Genomic DNA, 16,222 nt, shown 5'->3' on the forward strand with positions numbered 1-16,222 from the left:
TATTTTTAAAGAGTGAGAGCAAAATGTGAGATATAAAGTATTGTAATGTGTGTAAATTAAATTTTTTAACGTTCGAAATTAAAATTATGTTAATATTATAATTTTATTATTTATAACTATTGTTTATTATTGCCTCGTATATAATGAGACGAATCGATTATTGCGTGTAGTTAGATTTTTTTTCATCAAAAATTAACGAAACACGAGCTGCATTGATTAATGGAGAGGATCCTATGATGACGAGTCTCGTGTAATGTATATGCCACTTAAAAATTGATTAGCTCGTATATCATGTTTTATCGTATCTATCCTGATTTGTAAGTTTCATATTTTTATCGCTGAACAAATTCTTTTGAACATCAAGATTTTATGCAAACATTTTTTTCTTTAAAATATGTACGTACAATTAAAAGGAAAAAGTTTTAAATATATATGATACAGTTATAAATGAAAAAAAAAAAAAGAATCAATTTGCTTTTATAAAATTGCAAGGTATAATATTGTTTTACGAACAATATTATTTACCATAAAATGTAAGTATAATTAAAAAAATATATAACATAACTATATTACAATTGAATTATACGACCTCGAACTTGAACAGTCGTATTCAAAGTATGTGATTTTACGACTTCTCAAATTCTGTGAGATAAATAAATTAATCTTTGATAACGTTACTTTTAATATTGTGCAATATCTTATCGCAACGATGTACAATAATCACATTGTATCATTCGTCTATCACATTTCAATGATACCAATTAGTAATTTTACAAATAAAGGTAAACTTTTTAACCGTGAGCTTTGAAATGAATTACTTGCATCAGTTGAAAGAATTTAAATATATACACCTCTGCAACTCGATCACAATAAAATCAATAAAAAAGAACTTGACGAAAATCTTCCTTGAAACATATTTAAAGATTCGATTTAAAGATTGTATCGCAAATAAGTTGAAAAAGAAATGTAAAAATATTTTAATTAAAAACGAAATTGAATAAATATTTTAATTCATCAATGATAATTGGGCAATAAATATTAAGATACCCTTGGCAATCTTGCATGCAAAGAAGTTCATCAAGCTTTGATGGAATCCCCTCCGATATATTCGATCCCATCGGCGATATATGGCGGAAAAGACGAAAAATCCTCGGAAAAACGATCGAAATTCACCTGGTGACATTACGCTTTCAACGAGCGGCCAGGCCATGTGAAAAGTGCAGTCTATTTTGAAATGCAAAGGTTTTTTTTAAAACGTGGCAAGTAAATGGGGTAGTTTGCACTCGAAATATGTTGCGAGCATTCGGCCACGAGTGAACACGTGGCCGTTGGAATCATGTAAAGGATCAAAGCGACGAATTGCATCGGGAATGAGAGTGATTTTCTTTGTACCGAAATGTACGAGAGTGCACAGCTTAAGTCGGCCGCCATCCAAATGCATTCTCGCGACTTTTGACGATCGTTATCGACACTTTCCACGTGTTATCGTTTGCCACGGTATTTGTTGAACGATTTCGAGACGATTTTCGGTGTTGAGACTCTGTCAGAGAGTGATAAAACGAGTGTATGTAAATATGTATACGACTAACGACTAGGAAAATTTTTCCAGTCACTTTCCTTATTGCATAGAATTTTTCTAGCTACATGTATAGAATTTTTTGATAATTTGTTGTTATTAATAAAAAAATTAATACTAATAGATTAGTTGATATTAATTTCACACGCATCGATAGATATTTCACGAACGAATTTTTCGAGATTCTAAATTAACTTTTGATGAAACTTGTGAATTTTTATAACGGATTAATGGATTATAAATTTTTGATCGGTGGTAATTTAAAGCTATTAAATTAATAGATTTTCTGCAAGCATCGATTATCATATCAATTCTGATGGCAGAAATTTCTGCTTCAAAAGATTCGTATTATTTAATTAAATTGATTCTATTAATACATAATTATATTATACATTTAATTGTTATTGTTATTAATTTCAAATACGTGAGGAAAAACAATGTTATCGTTCTCATGAGGCAAAAAATTTATTTAAAAATATATAGAAAGAATAATTCTATATTATATTGTATAAAATCTTATCTTGTTGATACAAAGATGATCGAAGATAATAAATATTTGCCAGAATATGACAGAATAGTAAATTCTAACTTATTTAAATTGGTTATTTATTTTTCGTCTACCTAATACTATTGTAGACATGCTAGAAAATCCATAATTAGTGGAAAATGCAATATATCCGTATGCGTCATTCATGAATCACGACAATTACCTTAAATAAAATTTTCAGGTAAAATTTTCAGGTAAAATTTTCAGGTAAAATTTTCAACTAAAAGAAAGTACTCTTCGTTATGAATTACTCGACCCAAGTTCCTCAAACAAAAAGGAGAAAAGAAAAAAGATCCAAAAATAAAAAGTTTAATACTATAAGTATTTCTTTTATAATTTAGTTTAAAAAGAAAAAAAATAAATTAAAGAATGTAGCGAATAATAGATATATAATTTTTAATAATTAAATTAACATAAAATTAAATTAGAATAAAATTAAAAAGATTAAGAAATATAAAAAACTTCTTTTTAAAATTATATTATAAAAATTTTAATGAAAAATTACAATGTCGTTAAAATAATCATATACTGAATTATTATGACAGAAAAATTGATATTTAAAATGACAATTAGTCATTTTAGAAACGAAATTTTTTTAAAACTTTTAATATACATATATAATAATGGATTTCTAAAAAGAAAATGATATAATGTTTTCAATGATATTGTTGACAGAATATTCTGCAGTTATCTTACAATGCATATTGTATACAATCACATGAATTATTTACAAATGCACGATAAGTTAGATTGTAACGTGACTTTGTTATTTGTTGAAAATTAAAAATTGTTCAAGATGTGATAAAATTATTACAATTTTTAATAGTAAATAAATAAATAAGATTTTATTTGATTGATCTCGATTGAACCTTATAGATATCACAATATTGAAAAATTGAAAATGATAATATTTTATAAATAGGAATAGTTTGAAATTTTTCATCAACAAATAGAATTTTTCTTTTCTTTTTTTTTTTTAATTTTTTTGAAATAAACGTAGCAATATCGTGAGTTTCGTTATTAGTATCAAAGACTATTAATGAGAAATGCTATTTATTTTTTCCGGAATTTTGTTTGATTTATTTTAGGTATTTCTTAAAGATTTCTTAAGGATTTTCTAAGCTTCGTCGTATATTTTTTCTTAGGATTATCGTAATAATAGTGAATAATTTGTCCAATAAGACCCGCTTAAAGAGGATGTTTAGTTAGCTTAGACGTCGACAGAGAGCGCTGAATGCGAAGCTAATTCATACATAGGCACAAGATACGTCTGTACACGTGATAGCTTCACAGTACGTCGGTAGTGTCGTTACGATAGGCTTCACGGCCATTCGAAGTACACGTGAGCTTCAAATGAACGGAGTCTCGTTTCATTCAGAAACTAAGAACCCGCGGTTCTGTTAACCGCGTCTCGAATCTGCAAATATATCGTCATTCAGTGCCTCACAAGACACGTGTTCACATTTGACGGATTAAAATGACGCTTCAAGCGATTAAATGGGAAAATGGCAAGCTAGAAATACTTGATCAAATATTACTACCGGCAATGTCCCGGTATATCTCTGTCAGAGGTGTGGAGGACGGCTGGAAAGTCATCAATAATATGCAGGTATTTATTTATTATTTATTTATTGATTGAATGAAGGATGAAAATTTTTATTTCAATCTATATCGCGTCGATTCTGTTCGCGTTAAATGTAGGTTGTATACGGGCGTAAATACGAAAGATATGAATTGATATGACGTTTCAATGCTTCGATTGACGAACAATAAAAAGCTAAATGCGTTTGAATAGTTAAATTGTAACAAAGAAAACTATAACAATTTGAAACGATTCGCGCGAACAAAATTTTAATTGGAAGAATTAGTTCATTCAAATCGTTTGTCGTGAATCGATTTATTACTTTTTCAGCAGAGAGAATTAAAGATTTTTTGTATTTTATTAGTTGATTTTTTTGATATTCATAGGTTCGAGGTGCCCCAGCTATTGCTATTGTGGGTTGTTTAAGTTTAGCAACAGAGATCAAAAATGAGAAATATATTGACAAGAAAAGTCTTCGACAAGATGTTGAGGGCAAATTAAATTACTTGGTCTCTGCTAGACCAACAGCAGTAAATATGAAAATAGCGGCTGATGAATTAATTCATCTGGCTAATAAACTCAGTAAAGATGAGACTGTTAATGTAATAGAAATGCAAGAAAGGTACGAGAATTAACTTAAATCTAACAAAATCAAATTTTCTTTGATATCATTACTATTAATGATAATATTTAATAGGTTTATCAAAGCCATAGAAGCTATGTTAGAAAAGGATATTGCAGATAACAAAGCTATTGGAGATTATGGAGCGCAAGAAATTTTAAAAAATGTATCTGGAGATAACTTCGTTAGAATTTTAACCCACTGCAATACGGGTAGCCTTGCAACAGCAGGTTATGGTACAGCTTTAGGTGTTATAAGATCCCTTCACAAGAAAAATAGTCTTGGTAACATTTGCATGTTTTTAATTCTTATGTCTTAAATGACATTTGATAAAGTTGTGTAGTACTAATTACCCTTACAGAATTAGCGTATTGTTCTGAAACTAGACCATATAATCAAGGAGCACGATTGACTGCATATGAATTAGTATATGAAAATATTCCAGCTACACTTATATGCGATGACATGGTGGCAGCACTTATGAAGTCAAGAAATATTTCTGCTGTAGTTGTTGGTGCAGATAGAGTTGCAGCAAATGGTGATACAGCTAATAAAATTGGAACCTATCAAGTAATATATGCAACAATCATCTTAATTGGGATTTTTTAAATATTTATTGCATACATGATTAATTTTATTTTGTTTTTTTAGATTGCTATAGTTGCCAAATATCACAATGTACCTTTTTACGTAGCAGCTCCTAGAACCTCCATTGATTTCAGTATTCCTAATGGTGATCATATTATTATTGAAGAAAGACCAGAAAGGGAATTAACTCATATAAATGACCAACGAATTGCAGCACCTGGAATACAATGTTGGAATCCAGCATTTGACGTAACTCCAGCTAACCTCATTAAAGGCATTATTACAGAAGTTGGAGTTTATAGACCTCAAGATTTGTTACAACTGAAAACTCATGAGATAAACTAAATAAACTCATAATTATGAGAAAAGAAATCTTTCTGGATACATTTATACGAATGAATCAACCAATGACTTTGATATTATAAAAAATTGTTGATATATCTTCTTATTTAATAACTTCGTATTATAATAAAATTATTGGCAGGTTATGCTTATTGTGAACACATTAAGCTAGATGGACGCAACAAAATGTACTGTGAATATATGTGTTTGCGTTCGAATATGCCTTAACTTCGCTGTGATTTTTATAAATATATTTATATCTCGAACAAATAGTTGTAATAATATTAAGAGAAAGAAACAAATATTATTGACTGATGAATATTAAATACATAATTGAAACATTTTTAATCATGTATTTCAATGATTTTAGTTAACCTAACCACCATCAGATGGCATGAATGCCTAAACTTTGACAATGTAATGCACGCGATTGGCAATTTTTGATTTTCTAACGCATAAGCAAATTAATTTCATTGTAAAATAAATTCCATTCATAAAATAAAAAATGATACGAAATTATTTACATATAGAATAAGAGAAACAATATTTATTTAAATATATATTGTAGACAGAATTATTTTAAAATAAAATTTTTAAATTTCCTACCGTTAATTGTATTGAATTGTATCGAACACTTTTTAACTTGCGAATTATTAATTCTTCATCACAAATTCTCATCACAATTATATTTTTTTCACACAAAACACAAAAAAATGTAAATAAAATAAATAAAAATGAATACAGAAAAGAGAATGAAACAAGCAAGTAGGATTTTAACACCGAGAGAAGCCATGTGTATCGCAACACTCGATTTTTTCGATAATCGATAAAAGTCTCGCAAGTGTCAATTGTATGGCTTCATGGCGCGTTTTCTTGCAGACATGTTCGAACGTGATCAGTCGTAAGAAACAATTTTAAACGAAGATATTGAATACAGTTGTACCAAAGGGAATAGTGATTTTGATCGAATCGTGATTTGTGGCAAAATATTTATTGCGGTGGTGAACAACGAATTTAACATAGTCACGACGTGTGCACTTGCTTCGGGAAAATTTGAGAATCTATTTTCGCCGTTGAAAGGCGCGCGGGAACGTGTTCGCGACGGATTTCTCGAACCGTGGTGCTTTAGTACGGTTAGTCTCTCCGCTTCGTGCAGAACTTCGTCGATCCTGGAATAGTTTCGTCAGTTACTCATCGAAGTTTTTCGCGTGTTTGTTGTACGAGCCAATTTACAATCGTTTCGAGCGTATTCGTTCACATTCATATCATTCTCGGTGTACATAACCCCTTTCCGTGACATTTACGTATCAATCGAACATTGATCGAAATATCGATAATACGCTTCGAATTTTTCTCGAACGGTTAGTTCGTTGATACGATTGTTCAATCTGGAAGCTGATACGGAAAACGCGGGAATGGATGCTGTGGACGTCCTCAATCCTGACACTCTGTCGGGGAACAACAAGGATGGTTTCAACAACGAAAACAATGGCAATAACAATGAAGACGACGAGGCGCCCACCGTCGAGGAGACTTACGAGGTTACAACTACCAAACGAAAGACGATTCGGACCAACTACAAGATCCAAGAAGTAAGTGACGACATATTTAAGTGACACGTGCGATTACGGTAACTGAAATTCATCGTGACGCCCTGACGTGGGCGTTTATTACAAACACGTCGTGTTCTCTCCATCGCCTTAAATTTCGAATTATATTTCTTCACTCTAGCTCTCATATATAATTGTAACGATAATAGATGACGGTGTATCAATAAATATATGATCGAATAACGATTGGAACGTTGAATAAGAATGCATGGATATTTAAGGCGTTTTTTTTTTTTTTGGAGAATACGATTCGTGTATGCTAAAAATAAACGCTCAGACTTCTGTTCGACGACGCTTAGTCGAAAATCTCGGTTTATTTTGATATATTCGTCAAGGATGATTGGGCGAAATCGACTTATTTTCGTGAATTTTCCTGCGATTTATTTATCGATTTTATTTGGCGCGTAATTTTATTTGTTAAATATTATCCGTGATCCAACAATGAATGAACCGTATATAAAAGTAGAATTTCGTTGGCATTAGCTGCTTTATCTCGTGAATACTTTTTTTTTTTTTTTTTTTATAAAAATTCACGTAATTTTTTATTTCATGATTCTTTTTTATAAGATATATTACAAATATTTTAATGATTACTGATACTTATTGACTAGATGTGATTTATATTTGAGAGTTATTTGAAGTTAGCCAAGTTACATGCAATTAACAGACTTCATTATTTATTAGTTACGTAATAAATGTAGATCAAAAATATTATCAAATGTGGGCGGATCAAAGATGCCATAAATTGAGTAATGAAATTTTTGGTTTAATGGCTAATTTTAAATGATAATTATTGACGTAATTTTTATTCTCGTACAATTATTTTCTATCATCAATTATTATATATTTCTAAATAAAATTAGCCATTTGTTTGGTTCAATATTTGTGCAAAGTTAAAGAATATTTTAATAGTATATAAATTTAATTTTTTAAAAATTGTTAGCGATCATGCAAATATCTTTTATTTGCAATATTTGAAGTTTTTTGCGATATAGCATTAACATTATAAGATAGTTTATTTTAGATATTTAGATACTTAAATCTCATAGTCAATTTACATGTGTGAAAATTTTTATATATAATGAACTTTTTTCTATGATTATATCATTCTTATTAATTGTTGATAATACTATTAGAGGATTTAATGATAAATTTAGGTTTTTTTTAGAGATTCTATAAATTTCAATAGTTATTTGATAATATTTGGAACGATTCGAGATTTTATTACACATGATGATATGATTCAAATCTAATCCAGTTTATCCAAGTCTAATGTGTAAAATCGACGTGTATCGAGGAAAATATATATACATAAACGTAGATTCGAAAGCAAATGTACACGATCGTCCATTTTTAATTTATAATCTATTTATTAATCTAGAACGAATTCAATTCTCCACACAAATACTCCATTATCCATTCAAAATTCAGGCAGAAACTCTTTCTCTATTAATATTAAAATAAGAAATACACCATTTGAAAATATCATTTAATCATCTACAATTAAATATAACATATACAATTTTATATACAATACCAAATATCCAATTCGTCGCTACGAAATTACAGACATCGAGATAAAACCACGTTTTACACTGTCCATTTCCAAAACCAGACCCATCGAATCTAAGAAAAAGAAAGCATTTCCATTCCCTTAATCTTTCCAGTCCTCCCGTTCCCAGAGATTTTTTACACTGGCAAACGAAACAAGAAACATTTTTTCTAACAACAAACAAAACACCGCGTTCCTCAGGAAATCCTGTACAAAGAGAGAAAGAATAAGAAAGGAGAGGGGCGAAAATAGAAACGAACGATTCCACGCGAAACTTCCAGCTTTTCCTTCTTTCCCCAATTTAAAATGGTGGAGGGGAAGGAATTGGAACGATTCAGACGGTTTGCAACGAAGTTGCGCGATCCATTGAGAGTTGTGTCGAGCGTTTTAAAAGACAAAAGGGTAGTTGGGGCACGAAATTAAATCGACGCGGCGAAGCGACACGCGGCGCGGGATAAGAAAGATTAGTCGGGCGGCGCGGCGTTTAAATGCAAAATGAGCGGACAACGGGCGCGATTTACTCGGATTCTACGTCATTGTCGGTACGACGGTTTTAGATCTGGCAACGGACTCGAGGCGGGAAGATGGGGAGGTGGCGTAAATCCGGCCGATGAATGCCCAGCCGAGAATCTCTCGCGATTGGGACTTCCGATTAATGATAATCGCCTTTTGTCTCGCGCCGATTACGCGATGCCTCCCGTTTCCAGACACCGTTTGTGCGATAGATTTGTTTGTCGATGATGATCCGTCCTTCTCCGATTTTGCTTTCTACAATTCTATCTTTTTTCGGTGAAACGAAAAGAAAGTAATTAATTTAACTAGATTTACGTGATCTATTTTTCTTAAAAGCGATCTTTCTTACCAATTTTCTCTTCGTAAGAATATAGATTTACAAGCAAATTTCGAAACAGTTTAACCATCCATTGTTATTCGAAATTTCTCGACGAGACTTCATCAAAAATGGGAAAAGTATTTTCGACGAGCGAGAAGAACGAGTTCGATCATATCCAGATCGGTTTCGCAGATCGCGTTAAATAAATATTTGTTTAATTAAACACGTCGCCGGCCGGAATCTCGCGGAAGGCTTTCAATAATAACTCGGTTCGGATCGGTTGGGCTTGGCAAGAGGATAATTTCAGAGACTCTGTCTGTCTCTCTCTCCTCTCATTCCGTATAGACGTGTCGAAGATAGACACAGTTTTGGCCGTCTTGAAGTATTAATCCGCAGGAACACGTGCACTCCTTCCCTGCTCGAGTGATTCCGGCTAAATCATTCCCATCGTCGTTATTATCATTGTCGTGTCGCGAGGGAAGACGTTGAATTATCATTCGCATAAATTTTCACCGGTTGGATACAGTTTTCGGGGGACGTTGAAACCGGAGAACGAAGGAACGTTGAAATCGGAGAATCGAAACATTAACATCGGATCCCCAATCGTCGAAGGATGGCGTCGTCCGTTTCCGGTTTGGACGGCGAGCGTTGATCAACGGTTTTGAAAAATTTCTAGAGGATTTTGTATTCGAAGAATGTTTGAAGATTTGAAATTTGGCGAATGTTTTCAGGATTCTGGAACATTGTATATGGTGTGAATCTTGAAATTTTGTTCGAAACTCGTATTCCTCTGCATAAATCATGCTTACGAATCACGTTTTATGGAAATTAAAAACAAAGCCATGTCAAACAAGTGGAAATAATATTAATATAATTGATTGATCGATAATATATTGATCGAGCAAATATATCTATATATTTAATTTATCCAAAGTGATCAATCAAAAGGTGTTTACTTTGCTCGGGACAGAAGGCTTTATAAAGCTTTGCTTTCCGCGTGATTATTTCTTTACAAAATTATATTTAATAATTTTTCATCTTTTGGATAAATAAAATATTTCACAAAATATTCTCCCATTTCGCGTAACCGATCTATCAATAATCGAATTTACAAGAAATACATTTTTACTATTTACACAATCTCATAACTTGTAAATGTATTCTTAAAAGTAAAAACTTTTCAAGCACATCAATCATTAGTTTCTACAATCGAATGACTCGAATCTCGAACAATTCGCGGAAACAATTAAAAAGGAACAAATGTGGAACGTCGTAGCCTAAGGGGTTTCACTCTCCCTCTGAAAGTAAATGAAGACGGATAATTGTCTTTTTTTTTATCGCACGAAATGAAAGTGTTTAAATAAAGAAAAACAGGAGCATCGTTTCTATCGGCTCATATTGCATTACGAGGGAGCAACTTTTTAATAGAAAAACAAAAAAAGAAAAAAAAAAAGAAAAAGAAAGAAAAATCGTTTTTATTCCTCTATTCCTGGTCGATAATCGAATTTGAAATTGGCGGATCGATCGAAAGGATGTGTAATCGATTCGAAGACGATAAATCGTCGTTTCTTGCTGGCTAGAATAGATTCGAGAAATCAAATTGAAGCACCGATGTGCTTTTAAAATAGCACCAAGGTCTGGGCGAGGCTTCGATCAGCATTCGTTTTGCGGGTGAACATCTGTTAAAAAATATATTTCATTTTGCTTTTTAAACTTAATTCTTATTTGAAATTTATTTACTTGTATTATGGTGGATGAAAATAATTTTAGAAAAATGGGTTGATCTTTCATCTTTTGGGAGAATTTATTTTGAATTTTTTAGAATTACTCGTAATTCATAGATTGTTTTTTCGTTTTATTTCGTTAGACGAGCGAGAGAAAGAGGTTAAAAATTGGTTATAAAGCGGAATGATAAATATTTGGTTATTGCTAATCATAAATTCCTTACACATGCAATTTTGAAATAAATATGCATTATGATAAGTGTTGAATTTTAGCAATCTATATGTTGTTATAAAAAATTTGTTTTGCGGCAATTTATATTTATATAATATAGAATTAATCGATTCAATTTTATTTAATAATATTGAGTATTCAGAATTATAGATATTTTTAATGGTAAATTCCCTGTAGTTAAATTTATTGTTAGTTGAATCGATCGAAGATATGTACACAATCAAATTGATATTCTAATTAATACAAAATTAATTGATAATTACGAGCAGCATTGATCATTTTATAATAAAAAACTTTAACAATTAATTTATCTGAACGTATAATACACAATGAAACAATGAAAAAATTATACTCACTGAATAAAATCCTTCATTTTTTCAAATTATTTTAAGCAATTACAAAAACAGTTCACGAATAATTTAATATTGGAAGAACCAAACTTGTCAAAATGATGAGTTACAGACTTTTTGGGTTTACTAAAAACATACAGATACTCGTGGCAAGATTAATATTAGATTTTGTTGTGATATACAGATCTAACTATATAGCTTCGATTCTATTCAATTTTAATAAATCATTAAGTATATTCCATAGTTTCAATATTCTTACTCGTGAAAAATTATTTCACATTTATTGTGAAATCAAAATTTATCGCTTTAAATTTTAATCTTCAATTTTTTTCTTTAATCTCCGAAGAAAATCATTTAGTTTCATAACAGAAACATTAATAAGTTATTGAACCCAGAAATAATTTCCACCACCTCCATCATTTATCCCGCTTTTCTCCATTCCAAAAAAAAAAAAAAAAAAAAAAAAAAGAAAAAAAGAAAAAGAAAGCGATCCCGTTGTTAAACCACCACGTTCGACGAGAAGCAGATTGCCCGAGGAAATTTATACGGACACGCGGTGGTACAAATACGCGCTAGATGCAAATACGATGGCCGCCGGGTCGGTTATTAATCTCTAGTCTTAAGGTAAAAGACGCGAGATTTACGAGGTGGTGCAAGGTCCGCAAGGTGGTCGTCTCCGTGTCATTTTTCCCGCCTTCTCTGTCCTTCCATTCATCCATCTTCCGAATCAACGAATTTCCGCCAGTCCCGATCACATTTACAATGTAGCATCCGTTCCTCGAAATTTTCACGAATTTCTCACGCGAAAATTTGTATTATCGGCCGTTTTAAAACTCTCTCTCTCTCTCTCTCTCTCGTCGAAATGTAATCACGCGAAACTGCAACGTATATCCGCTATGTATATATCCACGCTTTACAACGCGTAAATTCGCGGATTTTGTACGCAGATAGTGAGGATATATACGTTGGGCAGGCTATGTACGTTGTCATTTCGTTTTGTTGTACGTATTTTGTTGTTTTGCGTGGGACAACATTTCTCTCCTTTTTTCCTACCCTCTCTGGGAAGTAGATTAAGTTGAATGGGATTGAAATTTATTCGATTTGTTTTTTTTTTTTCGATAATAAAATGAAGTTCTTAATTCTACCATTAAAAAAGTATTATATAAAAATTTCATCAATTTCATCCTCTTCATGCTCTCCCTAAGAAAAATAGAATTTTAATAGGATATACCACAGTGAAATTCATCATCGTTTGATCATCGTTGAAAATATTTTAATGAGCCAGGCTAACTATCTTCTATATCTCACAATTTGGCAATAATAATAAAACGACAAGAATGTTAACCCAAATAAAACGATACGTTATAGAAAATTCGCAATTTCTAAAAACCGCTTCGAAATATCGATCCCACCAGTTGGCATTTTGAAATCAATTTAACACTTTCACCCAGAAAATGGGGGAGCTCGCGACACACAGGATCGGATCCCGTTTGCCAGGCAAGGGAAAGGAAAATCTCTTTGAGTGATGTAATTCCGAAAACGGAAGGACAGCCTCAAGAAGCGGGAGGGAATAATTCAACGGTTGCCAGACAAACAAATAAGTGGAAATTACGATGATTAATTGAACGTCAGGAGCAACGACGAATAATTTGCACGACGGCGATGAATTTCGCGAATTTCGCTAAATCGAGCTATCCGATCGAACCGTTTCCATTTCTTAATCCCACTTTATTCGCCTCTCGTTCGTCGTTTAATCACTGAATCGAAACTTTTATCGCTCGATTTCAATTTTTCATCGCGCTTCCCTCCCTCCCTTCCTTCTTTCCTTCCTTCTTTCTTTCTCTTTGTTTTTCTCAATCGGGCAAAATGGATTGAATCGATACGAGTTGCAGGTAAATAATAAATAGATAGATGGAAAGTTGGGATGGAAAGAGCGAAGTTTTCTCTTCTGGTTTGATACAAGGATTCACGGAAATCTTCGCGTGACTAATTATTCCACATCTTAATTTGTGACTCGTGTGACAGCGAGCTGCGAGATTTATGGTGGAGGTTGGTTACTCTGAAACGTTTAGTAGAACGTTCTGTCATAAAGATGTTACTTTGAGGTGATTCGATGCGCAATCCCGATGACAAGATATGCTCTCCCTGTTAATACCCTTGAAACAAAGCGTTTAAATTAAATTTTAGATATCATTTCGTTCTTTTTATCCTAGGAAAAATGTATTTATTTCATGGAGATTAAATTACTTTTAAATGATGAATTAAGTAACACGTTAAAAATAGATTGAGAAGTAAAGATAAAGTGAGACTAAAACGAATTAAATTATAAATTTGTTCCATAAAATTATTTTCAACGATTAGGAAAGTTCTAATTTTATTAGAAAAGTAGAATGAATTTTTTAAGAATGGTTATGCAAGTTAAACAAAATCGTAAATAGGGAGAGTATTATACTTTCAAACTGAGTGCTAAAATAAATAGGATGTTGCAGAAACCTATTAGAAAAGGAGACTTACATCTGGAAACCTTATAGCATTAACTGAAAAACCTTGAAAGCCTTGAGAGTTCAAAATTATAAATTACGAGGCACGGTTTTTTCCTTATCGCGTGGAAAAAAAAAGTTTCAAACAATTATTTATATATCATGTTAATAAATATTTAGATTTAATTTAATTAGCGAAGCAGAGAAAGTATATTTTATTTTCATTTTTTTTTTTTTTTAATCAGGATACAACATTTTTTCCCAAGGAATTTCCCATACAATTAAAGATTGCATCGATGCATTTATATAATAAATATATAAAATAAGTTTCAGGCGTGTCTGATTATAAACGAACTTCGTCTACTTCCACTCACCATTTCCTTAAATCCTAACTCTTTTTATGTTTCCTTTCCTTTATAGAATTCTACACCAATGTAGAATGTGTTATTTCTACATATTTTTTCCACCTTTTATTTCTAAAAATAACAATACACAACGAAGTTTAAAAAAAGTTAACTGTGTATTGCAACTTGACAATACAGATGTATATAGAATTCCAACTTAGAATTGCGAGAACAGATATTTCGTGCAATTAATTTACAAATTACAAATCGATATAATAATTTTAATTGAAATTATTCCAATTCTGTTCGATTTTCGGCGAATGTGGCGACCATCTGATCACTCGCTACGTGTCCCTCGATTACGTAGACAATACGTGCCGTTACGTAGAAAGAAACGACGTGCAATCACACGCATCCGTGTACTCGTGGATCGCGAAATTCTTGGCACAGGCGAGGAGTCTTGACAAAAATCTCGCCTTGCGGTTTAGGTCGGCCGACCTTGCGCCTCGGGGAGCATAGGGTGACGACATCGGTGGTCTCTGCAATTCACACCTTCGATAAAATTCTAAGCATTTGTAAATTGCGTTCTGGCAACGAGCGAGCAAAGTGACGTTAAAACGAAACTGTATCGTTTCGTGGAACTATTCTTTTTTTTTTTTTTTTTTGACTTTTTATGGCGAGGTTGACGAATATAAAAGCGTAGGAGGAGGGACTTTGAGTTAATTATGACGTAAATACAAGGAGAGATTCCACGTCTTCCAGGTTGAAATGACGATAATCGTGAGACTGTATATTTTTTCTTTCTCGAAGAGAAGAGAATATATATTTGCGTATTTGAAACTGTTACTTTTATCACATTTGCATTTGTTGAATCGTTTCAAAAAGAATATTTTACGAAGTTTTCTTTCCTTTCTTTTTTTTTTTTTTTATCGTTGAATAAATGCGAAATAATAAATGCGTTTTGGTTGATAAATGTCGGCAATGATCGCGTTTCGTGAATTCTCATTGTCAGTTTTGCAATTTACCGGTGGCCTAAAAACGTGGCGGCGTATTGTAAATCGTGGCGATTACGAGATCGATGGCCCCTTGCGAGGCCGATGAAGTGTGGGTCGACGATTTTGGCGGAAACATTAATCGGTCATGATGACATCATCGTGGATAGAAGCCGCACAAGGTCGTGACAGCACCAGCGATGCTGTCACGAATAATTTCAGGATGTTCAATCGATGCTGTAACACTTTTAGCAACGATTTCCGCCTTGATTTCCCTTCTATTTTATCACGTCAATGATATTTTTTAGTTACAATTTGTCCATGACTCTCATTATCTTCTTCTTTGACTTATCTTTCTTTAAGTTCAGAAGTCAATAACAATTCCTTTTTATTTTACATTATCGAACAGCTCACGTATACGTCACCCTTTAAAATAGATTATGATTGTCCATTAACATAAGCTTATGTCCATAAATTTATCATCTTCCTCAAAATTATAGGATATATAAATTGTAAATTTAATAATTCTGAAGAAAAGAATTCCAAATTTCAAACGCAACTCCATTCTATCCTATTTTTTTCTAATAAATAAAATTTTCTTAATCCAAATGTGCCAAATGTTAAGAGGCCATGAACAATTTCGAATTCTTCGACAAACTTATTCCTTCTCGAGCAAAATTTTTCAACGCTTCATACAACTTTGCAATATTGTTCTCGTGGAAACAACTCGTGGATATTTCGAATCGGCGAGAGGTCGTTTCGATGGCGCGATTTTCGTGACGTCGACAACTGCGTCTGTTCCATCGGCCATTTCCACGTCATTGCTCGCGGCCCTAACTTTATTTATAC

The 16,222-nt window shown here is 32.3% G+C and overlaps 2 protein-coding genes across 21 annotated transcripts in view; both read left to right on the forward strand.

Annotated features, from left to right (window-relative positions):
- Positions 1-3,391: 3,391 nt before the first annotated feature.
- LOC100870757 (methylthioribose-1-phosphate isomerase) lies at positions 3,392-5,605 on the forward strand. Of its 3 annotated transcripts, none has more exons than XM_012492299.3 (5): positions 3,392-3,732; positions 4,092-4,327; positions 4,403-4,611; positions 4,689-4,897; positions 4,979-5,605. In XM_012492299.3, exons 1-5 carry the CDS (start codon positions 3,601-3,603, stop codon positions 5,258-5,260), a joined length of 1,068 nt encoding a protein of 355 aa, XP_012347753.1. In that variant the 5' UTR covers positions 3,392-3,600; the 3' UTR covers positions 5,261-5,605. The 3 variants fall into 3 exon arrangements, with proteins under 3 accessions (XP_012347753.1, XP_086760777.1, XP_086760779.1); XM_086904651.1 differs by having other exon boundaries at positions 3,404-3,732; positions 4,773-4,897; XM_086904653.1 differs by having other exon boundaries at positions 3,404-3,732; positions 4,403-4,563; positions 4,773-4,897.
- Positions 5,606-6,096: 491 nt separating this feature from the next.
- tmod (tropomodulin) overlaps positions 6,097-16,222 on the forward strand; it is a 254,205-nt gene continuing 244,079 nt past the window's right edge. For 16 of the 18 annotated variants that reach the window (XR_015291054.1, XR_015291053.1, XR_015291051.1 and 13 more), the window contains exon 1: positions 6,155-6,849. Coding sequence is in view for 8 of the 18 variants with exons in the window: in XM_012492283.3 (XP_012347737.2) it covers positions 6,673-6,849 (177 nt within the window). In the remaining 10 variants the exon portion in view is untranslated. Of the gene's footprint in view, positions 6,850-16,222 lie in introns of all 18 variants that reach the window. The other 2 variants (XM_086904531.1, XM_086904546.1) reach the window with 2 other exon arrangements.

Source organism: Apis florea, unplaced genomic scaffold (genome assembly GCF_048593485.1).
Source record: "Apis florea isolate Af1SG1 unplaced genomic scaffold, ASM4859348v1 contig_1615_pilon, whole genome shotgun sequence".
NCBI classification, from domain to species: domain Eukaryota; kingdom Metazoa; phylum Arthropoda; class Insecta; order Hymenoptera; family Apidae; genus Apis; species Apis florea.

Excerpts from the sequence above, each read along its gene's own strand:
- LOC100870757 (XM_012492299.3), top strand. The coding sequence starts at position 3,601 with ATGACGCTTCAAGCGATTAAATGGGAAAATGGCAAGCTAGAAATACTT. Across the intron at positions 3,733-4,091 it reads AAGTCATCAATAATATGCAG|GTTCGAGGTGCCCCAGCTAT; the intron begins GTATTTATTTAT and ends TGATATTCATAG. Across the intron at positions 4,898-4,978 it reads ATAAAATTGGAACCTATCAA|ATTGCTATAGTTGCCAAATA; the intron begins GTAATATATGCA and ends TTGTTTTTTTAG.